A 19,393-nucleotide genomic window follows, 5' to 3' on the forward strand; every position below is an offset into this window, starting at 1 on the left:
GGGGAGGAGGGGGTGAAGGGAGGGCAGGGACAAGGGGAAAAAATGAGAATCAAGACCTATCATGTAAAGGTACAGGATTCCAATAATGAATGTAACTGTATTGTATACCTGTATTGTACCAATAAACTCAATAAAAAGAAAAAAACTGGCAAAAAAAAAAAAAAGAAAAGAAAAGAAAAGAAAAGAAAAAGAAAAAGAAAAAGAAAAAGAAACCTACAGACATTTCAGGGTAAATCCTAGTCATTTCAATCTATTTCCAAGCCATTGAATGCTAACTTTAAAAACTGAAAGGGAAGGGTACAGCAGCGAGGATTTAGCTCAGTAGTGCCACTGCCTGCCTCACAATTGCAAGGTGCTGAGTTTAAACCCTGGTAACAAACTAACCTGAAGTAGGGACAGGAGTACCATCCCACACTTGTAATCCCAGCTACTTTGGAGGTGGAGGCAGGTGGATTGCAAGTGCAAGACTAGCCTGGCCAACTCAATGAGACTGCCTCAAAATAAAGTTGGGAAAAAACAAACAAAAAACAACAGGCTGGGGATGTAGCTTAATAGTATGCACTTGCCTAACATGTGTGACCTAAATTCCCTGAGACGCATAAGGTTTTTTTTTTTTTTTTTTTTTTTTAATTTTATTGAGTTTATTGGTACATTTAGGGATACAGTACAGTTACATTCATTGTTGGGATCATGTACGTTTACATGGCAAGTCTTGATTCTCATTTTTTCCCCTTACCTCTGACCTCCCTTCACCCCCTCCTCCCCTCCCCATCTACAAACACTTTATTTTCATCTTTTCATTCTCTCACATTTTTTTCTTTTCCCTTTTTGTTCTTCCCCTATGCATCGCACCTTCCCTACACCTTTAGCTCCTTTCTTTCCATTTCTAAATGTCAGTAATCTTATTAGAATCTTATGCATTGTTGCAGAATATTCACACCAGGGAAACTATTTGGTATTTACACATGTGGGACTGCATGAGGGTTTTTTTTTGAAACTTCTATGAAGATCTCATTCCCCAGATTTTCCTTTTATGATTTTTGACTAGTCTGTCATTTGCCCTACTGAGTATGTTACTGCCTCAGGCAGGCCCTAGGGAAAGCATTAGGTTTTTTTCTTTTTTGGACCAGACTGAGTCACAGCCCTGCAAACGGCTGGGCACCATCAGACAAGTCACATTAAGAACATTCCTTAGGAACAGCAAGGGTTTGAACGAGTGCCAATCCATTCTGTTCTAAAGTCGGCTGCCAGGCTGTTGCTGGCTTTCATGTGAACACAGGTAGTTGGTTTTCAAGACTCCCAGGGAGCTGGAGAAGGGGATGGTAATAGAGAAAGCCACAAAACAGACTCAGCTACTTTACTTTTACTCCTTGGATTACTGCAACCATTTGGTTAATTCTCAGAGTTCTGAAAAAGTTGAGATCCTGGCAGATTTTGCTCACTCTGTCCCCCTACCCCTGACCCCAGCCTTTTGAGACAGGGTCTCACTATGGAGTTCAGGCTGGCCTTGAACTTGTGGAATGCTCCCACCTCAGCCTGAGTGCTGAATTACAGGTGTGTACCACCATACCGGGCAGTTTCACTATTTTTTTAAAATTAATTTTTAATTAATTTATATGTAAGGAATTTTACATATAATTCCTTCAATACTCATCAAGGTCACTATAATGAGGTTCGCTTCAAGAAAGCCCTATTTAAAAGAACGGATGCTTAATCCAGTCATCCTATCTGCCCACAATTCAATATTTCCTTTTTTTTTTTTTTTTTTTTTTGGTACCAGGGATCGAACTTAGGACCATGCTTGTGAAGCAGGCAGTGGCACCGCTGAGCTAAATCCCCAGCCCTGCCCATAATTCTTTATCTCCACTTGAATTATGGACAAACAATGACAGCTTCAAAACTCCTGGGATCTTAGATCCAAATTGCTTCCAGCAATATATACTTTAGGAGCCTAGAATCTGAACTGTACAAAGTATTGGCATTTTAGCACATGATCTAGATTCTTTTATTTGTTTGTTTGTTTTGTTTTTGAGACAGGGTCTCACTATGTAGTTGAGACTGACCTGGAACTCACTATGTAGCCCAGGCTGGTCTTGAATTAATAGCAATCCTCCTGCTCCGCCTCCTGAAGCTGGGATTACAGGCGTGTGCCACCATGCCCGGCTAGATTATTTCTAATATTGAAAATCAACACTTTTTCATTACTCTTAAGAGAAATGTTACAGGCTTCAGTACTAAATTTTCACTGTGACAGAAGCTTGGGCTGTGTCTCAAAATTTTAGCCTAATGTAGAATGAGGCTTTAGTTTCACAGTTTTTGCTTTTGGTACTGGGGATCAAACTCAGGACCTTGCACTAGCCAGTTAGGCACAGGGCTGCTGAGCCACATCCCCAGCCCATAGTTTCACTGTTTTTAAGGTGCCAATTTGCCATTTTTGCTATCACTCATACTTTTTCTTCTTCTTTTTTTGAGACAGGGTCTCAAGGGTGCAGTTCACATTGGCCTTGAACTGGCTATGGAGCCCAAGCTGGCCTTAAATTAACGCTTCTCCTCCCTCAGCCTCCTTGGTACTACAATTACAATGTGCACCGCCACAGTGGCCCAGGTTCTTTTCATAAAGATGCTAAGCAAGTTTACAAACTTGTTTTTGGAAACAGTGAATAAACCATAGTCATAGCTGCCAGAAGAACCAACACAAATGAATAGCATTTCGTGCCAGATGTCATTGAACACACCAATAATCCCAGCACTCTGGGAGGCTGAGCAGGAAGACTGAGTTTGATTCCAGCCTGGGCAATTCAGCAAGATCATATTTCGGGGAGGTGGGGGAGAAAAAAGAAAAGGACAAGAGATATATATAGTTCACTGTAAAGGCCTTGAATTCAATTCACAGTATCACAAAAAAGCAATTCCTAAGAGCATGTCAGTCAAATCAAATACATGCAGAAGTAAGGCTAGGCTAATAGGCTAAGTTTAGGCTGATAAAAGTCATTCTGTAATCTTACTTTCACAAAGCAACGTTAGCATTTCCAGGGTCAGGTGGGGACACAGAAAGGGAACCAAGAATAAGAGGCAGTGTTAAGTGCTCGCTTTGGCAGCACATATACTTAAAAAAAGAGGCAGTGTTAAGGTTTCTCAGAACCCAAGAAATCCTCCTCCTCTGCATTTAGCATCCCTGGACTACACAATGCATTTTGCTCTTATCTTCCACAGTCCTAGATTCACCATGTGTCACGGCAACAGGTTTTCTGATTCTCTAATATACAACTAGCGTAAAGTTCAGTCTCACACAGCGGAGAGTTGTAAATATTTAAGGACTTACTGATGAATGGCAGCCAGAATCAAGCAGCTCCAAAGAGAAAGAGGAGTCTGCGACTGGCCAAGAAGCTTGTTAGGAAGAAGAGCTCACTGGCACTGCACCTGCCTTGTAAGCACAAGGTCCTGAGTTCTATCTCCAGGGCAAAAAACAAATAAACAAAACAAAACAAAACTCACTAGGGGATTTAGCTCAGTGGTTCTGCCACCTGTTTCACAAATACAAGGTCACGTGTTCAATCCATGGCACACACACACACACAAAAACAAAAAACAAACTGACTTTCGCCAAATTTGGCTTCTTGGCTCAGACTGGAGGAAAAACTATTCAACTTGGCCCTGCTTCCTTTTTTTTTTTTTTTTTTTTGCAAAGCAGGCAGCAGAATCATTGAGCTAAATTGCTGGCCTTTGGGCCCTGTTTCTTGACACCTGCCTGGCCCAGGGATAGTCTGTCAGTGAATAAATGGCAAAAGTCATACTGAGATCTTGTTAGGGTTTGTAGCTAGATGTCCTCCCCAAAGTCTCATGTGGTCACAGATGGGGTTTTTCACAAGTGGCTGGATCTAGGGTGTGACGTTGGAATTAAGGGTGTCAAAGGGCAGGCAGTCTGGATGAAATGGAAGGCAGGCTTGCTTGCTGCTATGGCTCTTGCTACATGTTGCTTCCTGCCTGCCCTGCCATGGACTGTTTCTCCTCTGCAATGCCCCTCTGTCATGCCACCCTACCTTGGAGCCAGCCAACTATGGACTGCAACTATAAAAGCTATAAAAACTTTCCTCCCTGTGGTTGTCAGGTTTTTGTCTCTGCAGTGGGAAAAGTAACTAAGACAGATTTTGGTACTGGGAGTGGTGCCATTACTGTGATTGTACCTTGCTGTGACTGTACCTAACCATATGGTTCAGGAACCTCTGGAACCAGCTTGTGGGAAAAGTCTGGAAAGGTTTGGAGAAGCAGCAGCCCTGGAATGCTTTAAGCTGAAATTGATGGGAGATTCTGGTCAAAGCTCAGACCAGAATACTCACAAATGCAACTGGTAAAGATCAGGCTCAGGAGGTTTCTGCTGGGACAGACCGCATCAGTCTTTTCCAAAGGTGGCAAGATCTAGGGTGTTTGATGCTGGGATTAAGGATATGATGCTGAGATAAGGGTTTCTCACCCTGGGTGTAGGTGGGTGGCACTACTCAAAGGCCAGGCAACCCGTTATTAAATATAAAGGCAGGCTTGGTTGCTGCTGCAGCTCTTGCCACTTGGAACTTCTTGCCTGCCATGCCATGATCTATTTCTCCTCTATGATGCTGCTTTGCCATGCTACCCTTCCTTGAAGCTAAATAAACCTTTCCTCCTTTAACTTTGGGTGTCAGGTATTTTGTTTGAGCAACGAGAAAACGTGAGACAGATTTTCATCTTAAGATACTCAAAAGTTACAAGCAAATTGTCCTAGCAAAGTTTAAATTTCTATGTGAAGTGAGAAAGAAGTCTTATTAGTACATTGATTTGGATCCAAACCCATATTCTTTCCACTGAACTATATAACCCCTGGCCTTTCATATTTATTTCCTTTGTGGAAACAAACATATGGGTATCGTTCATACAGCTTGACCGACATCTTTCTACCTCTAAATTCTATAATCCACACCCTGACTCTACATATATCAAGGAATTTTCTGATGAAAATACCCAATATGTGTATCACACTAAGCCAAGAGAATATGGACAAAGCATCTTTATAGAAATTTCCTATGAAACTTACTAAACCTCCTTCCAGTTTTCAAAGCCTATCAGGTAACTTATACCCTCTATTACTTAGTGAAGTGAACCAGGGAAATTCTTCTACATGTCTTAAAAAAAAGGAAAGAGAGCTCAGAAAGGTTCTTGAGGCAGGACCATAAGTTCAAGCAACACCCTATCTCTAAAAAGGGAGGGGGGAGGGAGAGAGGGAGGGAGGGAGAGGGAGAGGGGGAGAGAGAGAGAGAGAGAGAGAGAGAGAGAGAGAGAGAGAGAGAGAGAGAGAGAGAGAGAGAGAGAGAGAGAGAGAGAGAGAGAGAGAGAGAGAGAGAGAGAGAGAGAGAGAGAGAGAGAGAGAGAGAGAGAGAGAGAGAGAGAGAGAGAGAGAGAGAGAGAGAGAGAGAGAGAGAGAGAGAGAGAGAGAGAGAGAGAGAGAGAGAGAGAGAGAGAGAGAAAGAAAACAAACCACACTGACAGAGAAAAAAAGTTATCCTTGCAGCCTGGGGCTATGACCAGTTTCACAATTCCTACAATACACCACAGAATTTGTACATATATTTACCTGGCACTCTCTGTCCTCTGGGATGCTCCAGCTCTTGCCCTACGTGAAACACGTCCCCTCCTTCTTGCTCTCAGCGGCCCCACACTCTGGCCGAAAGGTAGAGGCCTCAGGAATTCCAGCATGCCATGAAGTCTCTGCAGCCCACTGATGAAGCTGCTCATTGACTCTAGTGAGGGTGCTTGGACAGCGTCATTAGCATCAGACTCCTGCCTAGGCTCCCCTGAACTTCCTGGACCGGTGTTCTCCACGTTCTCTTCAAAGAGCTCTACTTCCCCTGTCAGGTCAACTGGCACCTGTGGAGAAGGCTGGAGCACAGGGGGTCTCCCTTGACTGCTGGCCACTTCAGGAAGAGGCTGGAGGAGAGGACCCTCTTGGCTGTTAGCCACTTGAGGAGGAGGAGAAGACTGGAGAAGGAGTGGTCCTCCCTGGCTGTTGGCCACTTGAGTAGGAATAGGCTGGAGAAGCAATGGTCCTCTTTGGCTGCTGACCACCTGAACAAGAGCAGGCTGGAGCGAGAGTGGCCTCCCATGGCTGCTAGCTGCTTCAGTAGGAGCAGCCTGGTGCAGGAGCAGTGTCCCCTGGTTTCCAGCCACTTCAGTAGGAGCAGCCTGGTGCAGGAGCAGTGTCCCCTGGTTTCCAGCCACTTCAGTAGGAGCAGCCTGGTGCAGGAGCAGTGACCCCTGGTTTCCAGCCACTTCAGTAGGAGCAGTCTGGTGCAGGAGCAGTGACCCCTGGTTTCCAGCCACTTCAGTAGGCGCAGGCTGGAACAGAGGCAGTCTCCCTTGGCTGCCCATCAACTCAGCAATAGGATCTGCTGTATTATCATCTAAAGGCATTGGAGGATCACAGCCCAGTGCTTCGTGAGCCATCACTGGGGAAATAATATTTGTAAAAAAATATTATTAGTAAAACAGATAAAACATATTATAAGGTATAGTGACGCTTACCTGTAATCCTAGCACGCTTTGAGCCTAAAACAAAAGGAGGACCAAACTCAAGCCCAGCATGGGCAACTAACTAAGCAAGACCTTTCTCAAAAACAAACAATGTGGCTGGGGATGCTGACCAGTACCAAGGCCCTGGGTTCAGTCCCCAGTAAGGGGCAGGGGGAGCTGAAATAATAAGATCGCCTGATTAAGAGTATTCTTAGCCAGAGAGGATAGTACACATGAGGTGCTGGGTCTGATTCCCAGCACAATTAAATAAATAAGGTTATTTCAAGTTTGTTTGTTTGTTTATTGAGACAGGGCCTTGCTTTGTAGTTTAGTTGGCCCTAAACTCACTATGCAGCTCAAGCTGCCCTCGAATTCTTGGCAATCCTCCTGCCTCAACCTTCTGAGTACTGGGATTACAAGCATATACTACCACACCCAGCAATAAAAGGTTATTTTTTTAAAACCAAGGGGGGAAAAAGAGACAGGCTTAAAGAGAACATATGGGCTACTTAAGTCAAAAGTATTTTGGCAATAAACTTTTCTGTCTAAAAGAAGCACTTATTGTCACGTGTGGTGGAATATCCCTGCAACTCCAGTACTCTAGGTGGCTGAGGATGGAGGACCCTGAGTTCAAGGCCAGTCCAGGCAATTTAGTGAGTATCTAATAACTTCAAAAAGGGGAAGGAGTGCTGGAGATGTAGCTCAGTGGTAAAAACGGCCCTGGGCATTCTGCAGCAAGGAGGTTAAGTATGAAGTGATTAGCTTGTTTCCTACTTAAATACACACCAGCCAGTCCAAAACAAAGACAGAAACCCCTTCCCCCTCTATGTTATAAAAAAACAGAAATTTGAACCAGATATGCTTATTACCAAGATGGAAAGTGACTCAGCAGTAAAAATAAGGGTTAGAAGACTATAATGTGGTGTACTTCCTGGACAATGGGCTGGGGATTAGCTCAGTGGTTCCGTCACCTGCTTTGCAAGCACAAGGTCCCTAATTTGATCTAGAAGAAGAAAGAAGGAGGAGGAAGAAAGAAGAAGCAGCAGAAGAAGAGGAAGAAGGAAAAAAAAAAAGAAAGAAAATGAGGACAAGAAAAAGGGTCTTGGAGTGGGAAAAGAGAGAAGGGACAAAAAGAGGAAGAGGAAGAGGAAGAGGAAGAGGAGGCAGGAAGGGAGGAAGGGGAGGAAGGGGAAGAAGAAGAGGAAGAAGACCAGGACAAGAAAAAGGATCTTGGAGTGGGAAAGGAGGAGAGAGGGAAGGGACAAGAAGAATTAAGATGTACTATGTACACAAACCAACTCAAGATGAATGTAATCATTACATACTGAAAACATGTACCAATAAAAATTAAAATTGAATCGCTTCTCAACCTTTTTGTTAAGGTCAAATATAAAAATTATAATTGGAAAAAAATTTTTCATGGACTGACAGCTATGAAACCTCCAACCTACACCTCTCTATAAACATACCTAAAACTAAAAGCCCTCCATGCCTCGCAAGCACAAGGTCCCAAGTTCAATCTCTAGTATCGCCAGAAAAAAAAAGTCTAAAAGTCCTCCAGCTGATAAGGTTCAGCCACTCAGAGCTTCTAATCAGCTTTCCAGGTTCTTCCTCTAAAAACGAACTACAGTGGTCTCTCAACTTACAACCAGTCTGACATACAAACAATGTGGGTTACAACCAGAATTTTAGTTTTAATTTACACCCAAAGTCTTGAGTTATAAATGCCGGCCACTCATGATTCCAGATGATCTTAGATACAGATTTAACCCCTAAAGAGTTCTGGAAGGAACATTGCAACATCCTTTCCCGTGAGAGGTTAACTGAGAAATCCCGAGCCAACGTCTCTCTAAGGACACTGAGATCTGCATGTACACAGGAGAGACTCTGAAGGCTGTGTAGAGGAGCCTGAGCCTTCAACTGACCAACTTGAGTTACAAGCAGCCCTTGGGTACAAACTGAGTTCCTAAGTCAAGGGTTCACTGTACTCAAGCATCAACTGACCTATGAGTAAACTTCTCCAATGAGAAAGAGACCAGCTGGGCATGGTGGCACACACCTGTAATCCCAGCATTTGGGAGGCTGAGGCAGGAGGATTACTATGAGTTGAGGACAGCATGGGCTACATAGTGAGTTTGAGGCCAGCCTCAATTACAAAGCAAGACCCTGGTTCAAAAAACAAACAAATAAAAGAGACCAAAGCAGATAAACAGAAAAAACGGGGGGGGGGACAATGCAAGAAACAGGAAATGGACAAAAATTCCATGTTTACAAATCAAGCTAGTTAAAATCTTTAGACTTTTACTGGTGTAGATACTACACGCATAGTGAAACAGAATGAGGAAAGAACAAACCCAAGAAGAAGACAAAGCCAGAGATGGTGGCACAGGCCCACAATCCCAGCACCTGGGAGGCTGAGGCAGGAGGACTATGAATTCAAGGCCAGTCTGGGCTACACAGCAAGTTCCATGCCAGCTCGAGCAACATAGCAAGGCCCTGTCTCAGTCCTACCCGCAAAAAAGACAAGCCAATACATCTGATTAACTGAAATATCATAGAAAGAATATAGAAAATGGAGGGGAAAGAGTAAATCAAAACTTCTGGTCAAGACGGAACCCCAGCAGGGACAGTGGCGCACACCTGTAATCCTAGAACTTGGGAGGCTGAGGCAGGAGGATGGATGTTTGTGGATAGCCTAGGGTACACTGCGAGTTCAAGGTCAGCCTGAACTACATAGGGAGACCCTGTCTCAAAATACCAAAAAGGGAGGGAGGGAGGGAGGGAGGGAGACAGAGAGAGACAGAAAGGAAGGAAGAAAGAAAAAGAGTGAGTAGCAGCTCAATGCAGCAATTCCAGTGACAGGTGGAGGGAGCGAGTGGGTGGCTGCTGGGGTAGAAGAGCAAATAGGGCAGAGCTGGATCCTGCACAGGGAGAAACAGAGTCAAAGGGCTTTGCCTGGGGTCTCACCCTCCCCCACAGTCCTTGCCTCATCCGAGATTCTCTTCCTACTGCAGCAGGTGGATGTTGCCCTGGGACTGGCAGCGCTGGTGCCATTCCACCTGTTTGAGGACACTTCCAACACAGCGTGGCCTGGGACCCACTTCTCCCTGACACTGGAAGGCTAGTAGAAAACCCACATGGGTGGCCACGACCTTCCCCCTCAACATTGGCATCACCAACAGAGTTACGACCTCGACTACCACTAGGTATGACTGGATTCTACTTCCAAGATCTTCAAATGGCAGCAGCAGAGCCTGGCCGCCCAGCAAGGACGTCTTGGGGAAATCCCAGTTACTGCCTACCTTCTCAACCCCAAGCCACTCTTGTGTCTTCTGCCGGGAGACCAAGCTGCTGGGAAGCCACCTGGTAAACTACAGCTTCATCTGTGACTCCAGTGACCAGAAGTGTCACCATCCAGGACTGTAGGACAGCAGCCTTGCCACCGCCACCAAATGCAGCTCCAAGCACCATACCCAGGGCACCAACCCCTCCAGGTCATCCCCTACCCTCAACCATAGCAGCTGCCCAAGCCCTGCACCTCCCAACTCCTCCTTTGCTCTACTCTGCCCTTGAACTCTCACCACAGGAGTGACTGCAGAGAGAGAGAGGATGAGGAAGAAATCAATGTGTCTGGGTGGAAAAGAGGCAATTCCCGGACAAAAGGTCAGAATTGGGGTCACTGTCTAAAAAAAACAGCGAGGCTCCACCGTCCTTGGGTCCTGAACAGGTTCATGCCCTCAACCAAAAGCACAATTAGCTGCCTCCCAGAAGTTCAACTATCTGGCCCCCCAGAGGCACAGTCCTGAAACAAAACAAATTAGCAACAACTGCTAATGCGCCGCGGAGGCCCCAGTCTGCCCCAGTTCTTTGTCCTCCCTCGGACATGGAGGTGCAGAATGACCACAGGCCAGCACCACCAGCACTGGTACTCTTGGAAGGGCAGAGGGACCTGGAGTTTTGCCTCCGTGTGAGAAGATCCCAGAGCTGGAAACAATAAAAAGGCAGCTGAGGTAAATGTCCTTAAAAAAAAAGCTCAGAGCTGACATTATGGGCCGCAACCGCACAGCAAAGGCTCATTTCAGAAAAGGGCTCGGGGGAGCTTGAAAAAAAGCTGAAAGACACTCTTGAGCAGTTCCAGGGAGCCAGAGTAAATCCTGGGCTCTCCTTCCTAAGGGGAAAAAAGATCCCCTCTGTGTAACTGCCCCAAGTCGTTCTGCAGTTTATTTCGAAGGCATGGTTACAATCAAAGCTCTGGGACTGTAAAGTTTACTAGTAAACTGCCTCAAACAGGACTATGGGCATAAAAGAAAAAATGTTGTTATCCTTGACAATTTTTTCCCCCTTTAATAGGTTTACATTTAAGAACTGTTTTTTAAAAAATCTTCATTGTGAGGCCAGGGATTTAGCTCGGTGCCTGCAAGGTCCTGAGTTCAACCCCCAGTACCTCAAAAAAAAAAAAAAACAACCATAACAAAAATTTTATGGTGACAAACAATCTCTGTATAAATACGGATACTAGATGTAAGTAAATATAATAAAATATTTGTAACAATTACACAAAACTTCAAACATGTACTTAAACCATACTTTTTAAAGTATATATATATATTTTTTTTTTAAGGATGATTTTTTTCTATTGTTTTAGCGGAAAAACTGGCAAATATATGTACTTTTTGTTTTGGTTTTCTGAGACAGGGTCTCGCTATGTAGTTCAGGCTGGACTGAACTGGACTAGATAGCCAGAGCCTGTCTCAAAAACCAAAACAAAAAAAAGCAAGGAAAAAAAAAAGAAAGCCACTCTCGGCAGGTGGCTACCATACAGAAGAGCAAGACACAGAACGTTTTTATTGCAGAATGAAAATCTACGGAATAGCACAATTCTGGAGTTAAGGCTTTCTTACCAGTGTGCCCGACCACGGAAAAGGCCCTGAACTGCTGCTGCCACCTAGTCTTAAGCACAAGGCCGAGTGCAATTCTTGGAACAGTGGGTAAAAATAACCTCATTTGCCATCTTACTAATTAAAAAAATATGGGGGGGGTCATAACAATCTTCCCACCTCAGCCTCCATCTATGCTGGGATTACAGGCATCTACTATGATGCCTGTCCTATTAAAACAGAACTTAAAAGGGCCGGGGATTTAGATCAGTGGTTCCGCAGCCTGCCTCCCAAGAGCTAAAGTCCAGTTTTGATCCCTCGTTAAAAAAAAAAAAAAAAAAAAAAAGGAAAAGGAAAAGAAAAATAAAACAACTTAAAAGAAAACCATTCTCCTAGCTCCACACTCAGGTTCCGTGCCCTTCCCCCTTTCCCTTTGTAACACTTGGGGACGTTCTATAAACGAAGTTTATGACACTCTGTTCCCATACGATCCATAAGACACTGTCTTCTTACAAGGTTAAATTACTGCCTGCCCTTGTCCTGGTAAACACACTGGGTCACTAGAAAGAACCCCCCTTCAAATAAATGTATGCAAACTGGAACTTTCTTTTATTCAATCTCTCAGGCTTTTGGACAAGAGTCCGACTGAGTCGAGGTGCACCCATAAATCCTCCTGATTCCTATTTTTTTTGTTTTTGGTACCGAGGATTGAACTCGGGTCCTTGCGCTTGCAAGGCAGGCCACCGAACCGCTGAGCTAAATCCCCGGCCCTTCCTGATTCACATTTGATCTCTCTTGTTCTTTTAGAATTCTGCAATAACTTTTTTTTGGTGGGGGGGGTACAGGGATTGAACTCAGGACCTTGCGTTCGCAAGGCAGGCGCAGTGCCGCTGAGATAAATTCTCCACCCTGCAAGAACGTTCTGAAGTCAGGTTTCAACGTCCACAACAGGCGGGCACCAAGGCCTCGGAGTAGGCAGGATTGGAGGAGGCAGCGAGGAGTCAGACCAACGGTTCAAATCCTTACCATAGGGGGACCGGAAGTGGGTTTCCTAACCTCTCTCCACTCGTTTACCCATAAAATGGAAACCAGAAAAGCACTTACGTCATATTGTGGCTGTGGAAAAAGATACACTAAAAAATTAAATCCTGTTCATTTGAAAACGGTGCAAAGAACAGATGCCCCACGCAACCCGGGGAGGAACCGAGCACTCGGGCCTGGGGGTAGGGGCCAGGCGCCCCCGAGCTCGGCCCCTGCAGTGACCGCTCGGCGCCTCCGTGCTCCTCGCTCCCACATGCACTCAGCGCCACTCGACTGGCGCCAGCCCGGAGGCCTCGCAACCCTCAGGCTGCTGAGTTCCAGGCCTGCCCGCAGCCCACCTCTTAGGCCCCGCAACTGGGAACTATGGCCGAGGAAGTTATTTTGAAACTAAGTAAGCCCACGGCCTGGGGATAAGCAAAAGCCGCCTCACCTGAAGGTGTGGGCCCGCGCCGGAATTTCCGAGCCAGCCACATTTGCGGTCGTTACCGCCGAAAAGCTCAGTACGCGCGGAAACCAACCATCTTTTCCTAAACAGCTCGCGCTGCCCGCCCAAACCGCAGGCTCGGCGTGTTTCTATTGGGCGGCAGCCCCAGCCGGCGACCAATACTCTGACTTCTTCTTCCGCTGGTGGCCAAAAATTGAAACAACGGCATTCTCATTGGCTGGTCCATTCTCATTGAGTGGTCCACTCACTAGGAGGGACTACGTACGTACAATTGGTAGAAACCTATGTCCGTCACCTCGCGCCCATCCCCGAAGGAGGAGCGGAAGTTGTTTTTTTTTAACCGCTATTAATTTGAACTTTTTGGCGGGAGAAAAAAATTATCTTGCCTCACTTGGGAATGGAGATAAAAGTATTAATTCTGTGCTTCCTGTTGCTTCTCCCAACACTTTAGTGAAGGCGCAATCTCTATCCAAAGGACAGTAGCTAATCCATTTCAAAGTACTGCCCTCAGAATCGTGGAGCCTGTAAAAGTCGGTGGGACGATCGCACTCATACATACTGTATTATGGGCTTGAAGAGCTTGCCTATAGGATCGAAAAAGGATTTCCCTACGATTCCTTCAACCTCAAACCACTCCGGTAAATTGCCGTCTTATGAATTGTTAACATTATTTAACAGCAAAGATTTTTCAAACACCTCGCTTGGAAGACAAAAATCTCTTCAGGAGAAAGGCACAAACAAACAAACCCTCAGGCATAACCTGTGTGTTGCCAAAATTTTATTAACAGCCATTTTCAGTGGAATTGGTAGCAGAGAGGAGCATAATTAGTAGATACCCAAGTACTGACTTTTCAATATTTTTTCCTCCAAACCTGTCACCAACATTTGTACTTCTTTTCCTGCTCTCTGGGGAAGTTGCTGCTGCTGGGTTATAGAATGGCTAATTCGAGGAGAAAGAAATTTATAAATGGATGGCTGGGTGTCGTGGCCCACACCTTAATCCCAGTACAGGGATTACAGAACATCACCTTCAGTCTTAATGGCAGAGACTTTAAAAAAAAAAAGCAAACAAACCACGTTCTAGGTTAAAAGAGAAAAAGCAGTCCCAGATCCTCACTAAACAGGCTGAGACTGTGGTGCTCAGCCAGCTCTGCCCCATCCTCTGCTCCCAAGAAGGGTGCAGGCCCAGCTGGGCTCTGTGGGACTCCCCAGCCTGGGGGACTCCCCAAGGGTCCTGACCTACGCTGCCATGGAAACTGACCAGAGCAGAGGTCTGAGGAGCAAGGATCTGTAGCATCTCCATTGTGGGGTTCTGCTGTCCTACCCCTCAGCCGCAGGGAGCCACAGGCCAGCCCTAGGGACTCTGTGTCAGTCACCTGCACACCCAGGCTCTTCAAGGCTGGGGGTCAGCAGCAGGGCCCCTTCTGCAAACAAGCCCACTCCCAGTATTTTAAAGTCCTTAATCTTGGGTCTCTAAAGCCCTGGTCACAGCCTTGACATGCTGGGAACTGGCCACTGGCTCCCCAGAACGCTACTGCTAACCATGGTAATGTGGCAGCCCCTTCTCAGTATGTCCAATGTCCCAGCAAGACGGCCGACATTGTTACCCATCTCACAGAAGAGAAAATGGAGGCTCAGAGTCCCCACCGGACCTCCAGGAAAATCCTGTAAGCCTGTTCCTCTTCCTCAGGAGAGAGGGGCAGGCAGGTGTTTAGTGTCCATTTTCGGAGCATCTAGAGGAGCTCTGAACACCAGGGATTTAGGGACTTTAACAGGCAGCCATGTGCAGGTGTGGTGCTGCTGCCTATAATCCTAACACTCTGGTCCTGCTGAGACTCCGCTTGAAGGGAAGAGCAGCAAAGTCTCATTTCCAAGAGGTGTGGACACAGGAGAACATTTATCAACATTTTCCAATCAGATATGTTCGGCTTGTGCCTCTCTTAACCTCTTGTCCAGGAATCCTTGCTTCAGGTTTTCACACGCTACTCAGTAAATGTAGATAGACTCTGGGAAGGTGAGGCAGGAGGATTGCAAGTTCAAGTCCACGCTGGACAACCCAAGGCTTTTTGCTCCTTGGTGGCTGGAACAAGGCCAATCACCCCCCCCCAAAAAGGGTCTTGCCATGTAGTTCAAGCTGGTCTTGAACTACTGTGTAGTCCAGCTGGCCTCGAACTTATGCCAATCCTCCTGCCCCAGCCTCCCAAATGCTGGGATTACAGGCATATGCCACCATGTCCAGCTAAAATAATTTTTAATGAGATGCCAACTTTAAAAAATACAGACAACAGAAAAATCCTATTTGGCTTGTTTTGACAAATGTAAAGCTCTGGAAACATTGGGATCCTGTTCCTACATGATTACAAAAACAGCTGAGCAGAGTGGGTGGTTTCTTTAAAGTCCATCCTTTCCCTGAAGTCCTCTCCAGGTTCAACTCCCTGACTTAGTTTCCCTGCTGGGTCCTCTGGGGCTCAGAGATTGAAGACCACACCAGGAGAGTACTGGGATCTGGAATGGAAAGTCAAGTGGGGTTGGAGATCCAAGGTCATGGGTATCCAATGGAGGAATCTGTACTCAGTTCGGTGGCAAGAGGAAAGGTTGGCCAGCATTTGCTTAGCGACCAATTTGTAACAAATCATCCAAAAAGCAGTGGTTGAAGTCAACAATTCATTTATCTAGCTCCTGATTCTGTGAATGGGCAAGTAGGGCTGGGTCACGCTGGAAGGCTCTTTGGTCTCCACTGGGCTGTCATCAGGGTCAGCAGCAAGGCTGGCTGGTCTCTCGGGATCTTGGCTGAGACAGATCCCTCCATTTGGCCCCTGTTCTCCAGCACACTAGCCCAATGGGCTCACGTCTGGGTAGGGTAGTAGACATCGTAAGGCCTCTTGAAGTCTAGGCTTGGAACTGACATACTGACATTACTTGCATATTTTATTGACCAAATCAAGTCACAGTGCCAGTCCAGATTCAGATGGTGTGGTACAGACTTCGCTTTTTTTTTTTTTTTTTTTTTTTCTGTTTTTTGAGACAGGGTCTTGCCATGTAGTTCAGGCTGCCTTTGAACTCTCTATGTAGTCCAGGTTGGCCTCAAACTCCTGGTGTTCCTCCTGCCTCAGCCTCCTGTGTGCTACAATTACAGGTGGGCACTGTGAGACTGCACTGCTTAATGGTACAAGTACAAAAGTCACATTGCCAAGAGGTGTGAACACAGGAGATCGTTTATTGACATTTTCAGGTCGGAGACATCCAATTTGTGTTTCTCTCAGCTGCTTGTCCAGGACTGCTGGCTTCAGGTTTTCACACACTATCAGTAAAGGCAGACAGTTTCTCTAGGATTTCTGTGAATGAACAGAACAGGAAGTGAGATCTGCCCAAAGCTGAGCACCAGGCTAGACATACAATACCACGTGCGAACGGCACAGTCACATAGAAACCATGTCCCCTGCTCTGGCAGATGCCTGAACCACCATCTGCACTCAAGCATTTGGGACAGGAAGTAAGAGGAAGTTCTCCTCTTACTTGATCCACTGATTTTCTTTTCTTCTTTTATTTTTTGAGACACTTGGGTGGAATCATTCTTTGTTGCAGAGGGCTGATCTGTGCATTTTAGAAAACTGAGTAGCAACCTTGGCCTAATTTCCTTTACTTTCTCTTTTCATATATACTAGGGAATGGAACCTAAGGCCTTCATACTGAACTACATTCCTAGATTTTTTTCTTTCTTTTTTTTTTTTTTTTTTTTTTTTTTTTTTTTTTTTGGTACCGGGGATCAAACTCCAGACCTTGTGATTTCAAGGCAGGCAGCAGAACCACTGAGCTAAATCCCTAGCCCTTTTCAATTTTTTTGAGACAGGGTCTTGCTAAACCACCAAGGCTAGGCTCAAACAGTCAATCTCCTGCCTCAGCCTCTCAGAGGGCTGGGGTTACAAGTGAGCAGCCCATGCTAGGTTGATCCCTGGCCTCTTATCCCTTAGACACCAAGAATATACACCCTACCCCTGAGTTGTGACTGTCAAAAGTGTCCTGAGACAAAGGCCAAGCTCTCCGGGTGGGCAAAATCACTCCTCAATATAAATTACTCTCTTGGAGCTCAAAAAAAAAAAAATCTTGCCGATGTGATGGCACACATCTATAATCCCAGCTCGCAGGAGGCTGAGGCAGGAGGATCACAGTGAGTCTGAAGCCAGCCTGAACTAACAGCAAGATCCTGTCTCCAAAATGCAAAATTAATCAATCAATCAAAACAAAAAATCTTTCACAACTGTGAAATAAACACATGGCTTATGCCCCTCTCGGTAGGAAGATGCTTACTGTCCACAGAGAGCTGCTCAGAAGGCTGGTAGGCCCGGCACTCCTTAATGACCTCCTGCAGCGGGGGAGAGCAGTCTTCACTCAGCATCCGCTGCAGCCGCTTCTCACACACCAGCTGGCGGATCTCCTTAGAGTTACAGCCTGCATAGCAATGACAAGGTGGGAGATGTTAGACATTGCTCTAAAGGGAGGTAAAAAGAATTAAAATATGCTATGTATGTGAATCAACCCCCACACGATGGATGGAATCATATTTGTTTTTGCAGTTCTGAGGCTTGACCCCAGGGTCTTCACTCAGAGCTACCTCCCCTGCCCTTTTTTAATGTTTTATTTTGAGACAGGGTCTAGCTAAGTCACTAAGTCACCCAGGTTGGCCTCGAACTTGAGATCCTCCTGCCTCAGCCTCTCAGAGTGCAGGGATGACAGGCGATCACCACTACACCTAGCTCTGAGTGTAATCATTATGTACTGCAAACACGTACTCATAAAAATCAAAAGCAAAACAAAGCAAAAGCATTGCTTTGGCAGCCTCACACACGTCTCTCTGGATGCTGAAGGCTGCTGTGGGAAGAGGGAACCTCAAGTACGGAGAAGACACGGATGTCCACTGATGCCGCTGATAAACCCAGACACTTTCCACCGAAGGGCCAAGCACGTGGACCTGCACTAACAGGGATTTCTAGTCTCGTGGACAGGGGCCCAACCCAAAACCAGCAGAGCCAGCCTTTACAGTCTTCACCTTCAAATGGCATCCTCCCAGCGACAACTTCCCAGAGGATGATTCCAAAGCTGAAGGAAAACCAAGAAACTTAACACTACAATGAGTTCCTTTCCTGTGTCCCTCTAGTCATTTCCAGAAAACTCGGTGACTTTTCTGATTACCCCTCAACTCTGCTCAACAGAATTAAGGTGGTCCTCAGAGGAGGTCTTTTTGTTTTTGTTTTTGTTGTTTTTTTGAGACAGGGTCTCACTGTGTTGTCTAGGCTGGCCTTGAACTCACTATGTCGCCCAGACTGGCCTTGAACTCTCAGTGTTCCTCCTGCCTCAGCCTCCTGAGTGCCGGCATTACAGGTGTGCACCAGTTCGCCTGGCTCTCAGAGGAAGTTTTCCTTGGACTTCCTGTTCTGTTCATTTGAGGTGGGATGAGCACAAGAACAGGAACATACCTGTATATTTCAGCTTTAATGCCGTATTTATGAAATGGATTGTTCCGTCTCTGGGGTGAGATGGATGCTGTTTTAGGCTCCTTCATTTTCTGACTGACGGAAGTCTTCTCTCAACTCAAATCCGGTGAGCTAGACAGAAAGATGAGTTAGAGGCAGAAAGAAGAAGGAAGATTTGAGTGGAGGGCAGGGGATGGGGGCTGGTCGGACCCAGGATTATCACAGAATGGTCTCTTCCTTGATGGATTGATTTCCAGTGTCTGTGTGCTACGTTGCTGGCTGACTTCATTCAATCAATTTATCATACTGCATTGAACCAAGAGAAATACAGAGAGATTTCTCCAGTGTGTAACAAGGATGATGGCAGTGAGGGTTATTTGAGATAGATTATAAAGCACTAAGCCAGCATTTATAAACCAATCAGGTACAGACCTGTAATCCCAGAATTCTGGGAGGCTGAGGCAAGAGGATTGAAAGTTTGAGGGCAGCCTGGGAAATTGAGCAAGTCTCTGTTAACAAAATAAAACAACACAAAACAAAAAAAATCCCACCAAAACCAAAAAGTTAAATTAATAGTTAGTATGGTATTTCCAAAGAGAATGAGGTATAGTACTATGCCAGATTATATATGGAGAACCAACTATGCATACCTACAATCCTAGCATTTGGGAGGCTGAAGCAGGAGGATTGCCATGAGTTTGAGGCCAGCCTGGGCTCCATAGTGAGTTCAAGGCCAGGCTGAACTACATAACAGACCCTGTCTGTGGGAGCCGGGCCGTGGCCCTCTAGGAGTTTGACATTTAAAAGGAAACTTCTTCACCTCTACACTCAAGGCATTGATACAATCTGTAACATTCTAGGACTCTGCTTGTTAAACTTGTTGCTGCAACGGAAGAAACTCAAAGAGACAGCCATAGATCTGATGTTCTTTGCAGAGTCAGAAAATCCGGTCTTTGCATAAAAGATACAAATAGTTGCTTGGTGCTTCCTGTTGATGTGAACCTATAAAAGGAGCTGTTCCT

At 45.7% G+C, this 19,393-nt stretch overlaps 1 protein-coding gene and 1 long non-coding RNA gene across 4 annotated transcripts in view; both read right to left on the reverse strand.

Annotated features, from left to right (window-relative positions):
* Positions 1-13,020, reverse strand: part of Rfwd3 (ring finger and WD repeat domain 3) — a 34,773-nt gene extending 21,753 nt beyond the window's left edge. For 2 of the 3 annotated variants that reach the window (XM_010644401.3, XM_010644400.3), the window contains exons 1-2: positions 12,886-13,020; positions 5,603-6,473 (exon numbers count right to left, since the gene is read on the reverse strand). In XM_010644401.3, the coding sequence (XP_010642703.1) occupies positions 5,603-6,473; positions 12,886-12,928 (914 nt within the window). In that variant the 5' untranslated portion in view covers positions 12,929-13,020. The remainder of the gene's footprint in view (positions 1-5,602; positions 6,474-12,885) is intronic. The other variant, XM_010644403.3, reaches the window with a different exon arrangement.
* Positions 13,021-15,972: 2,952 nt separating this feature from the next.
* On the reverse strand, positions 15,973-19,060 carry LOC104876414. The gene is made up of 4 exons (XR_784330.2): positions 19,022-19,060; positions 18,375-18,503; positions 17,209-17,349; positions 15,973-16,235 (listed from the first exon to the last, which is right to left on the reverse strand). It is a non-coding gene; the product is annotated as an uncharacterized LOC104876414 (long non-coding RNA).
* Positions 19,061-19,393: the final 333 nt, after the last annotated feature.

The sequence above is a fragment of the Fukomys damarensis genome, unplaced genomic scaffold (assembly GCF_012274545.1).
Source record: "Fukomys damarensis isolate Sample0158 unplaced genomic scaffold, DMR_v1.0_HiC HiC_scaffold_32, whole genome shotgun sequence".
Taxonomy (NCBI): domain Eukaryota; kingdom Metazoa; phylum Chordata; class Mammalia; order Rodentia; family Bathyergidae; genus Fukomys; species Fukomys damarensis.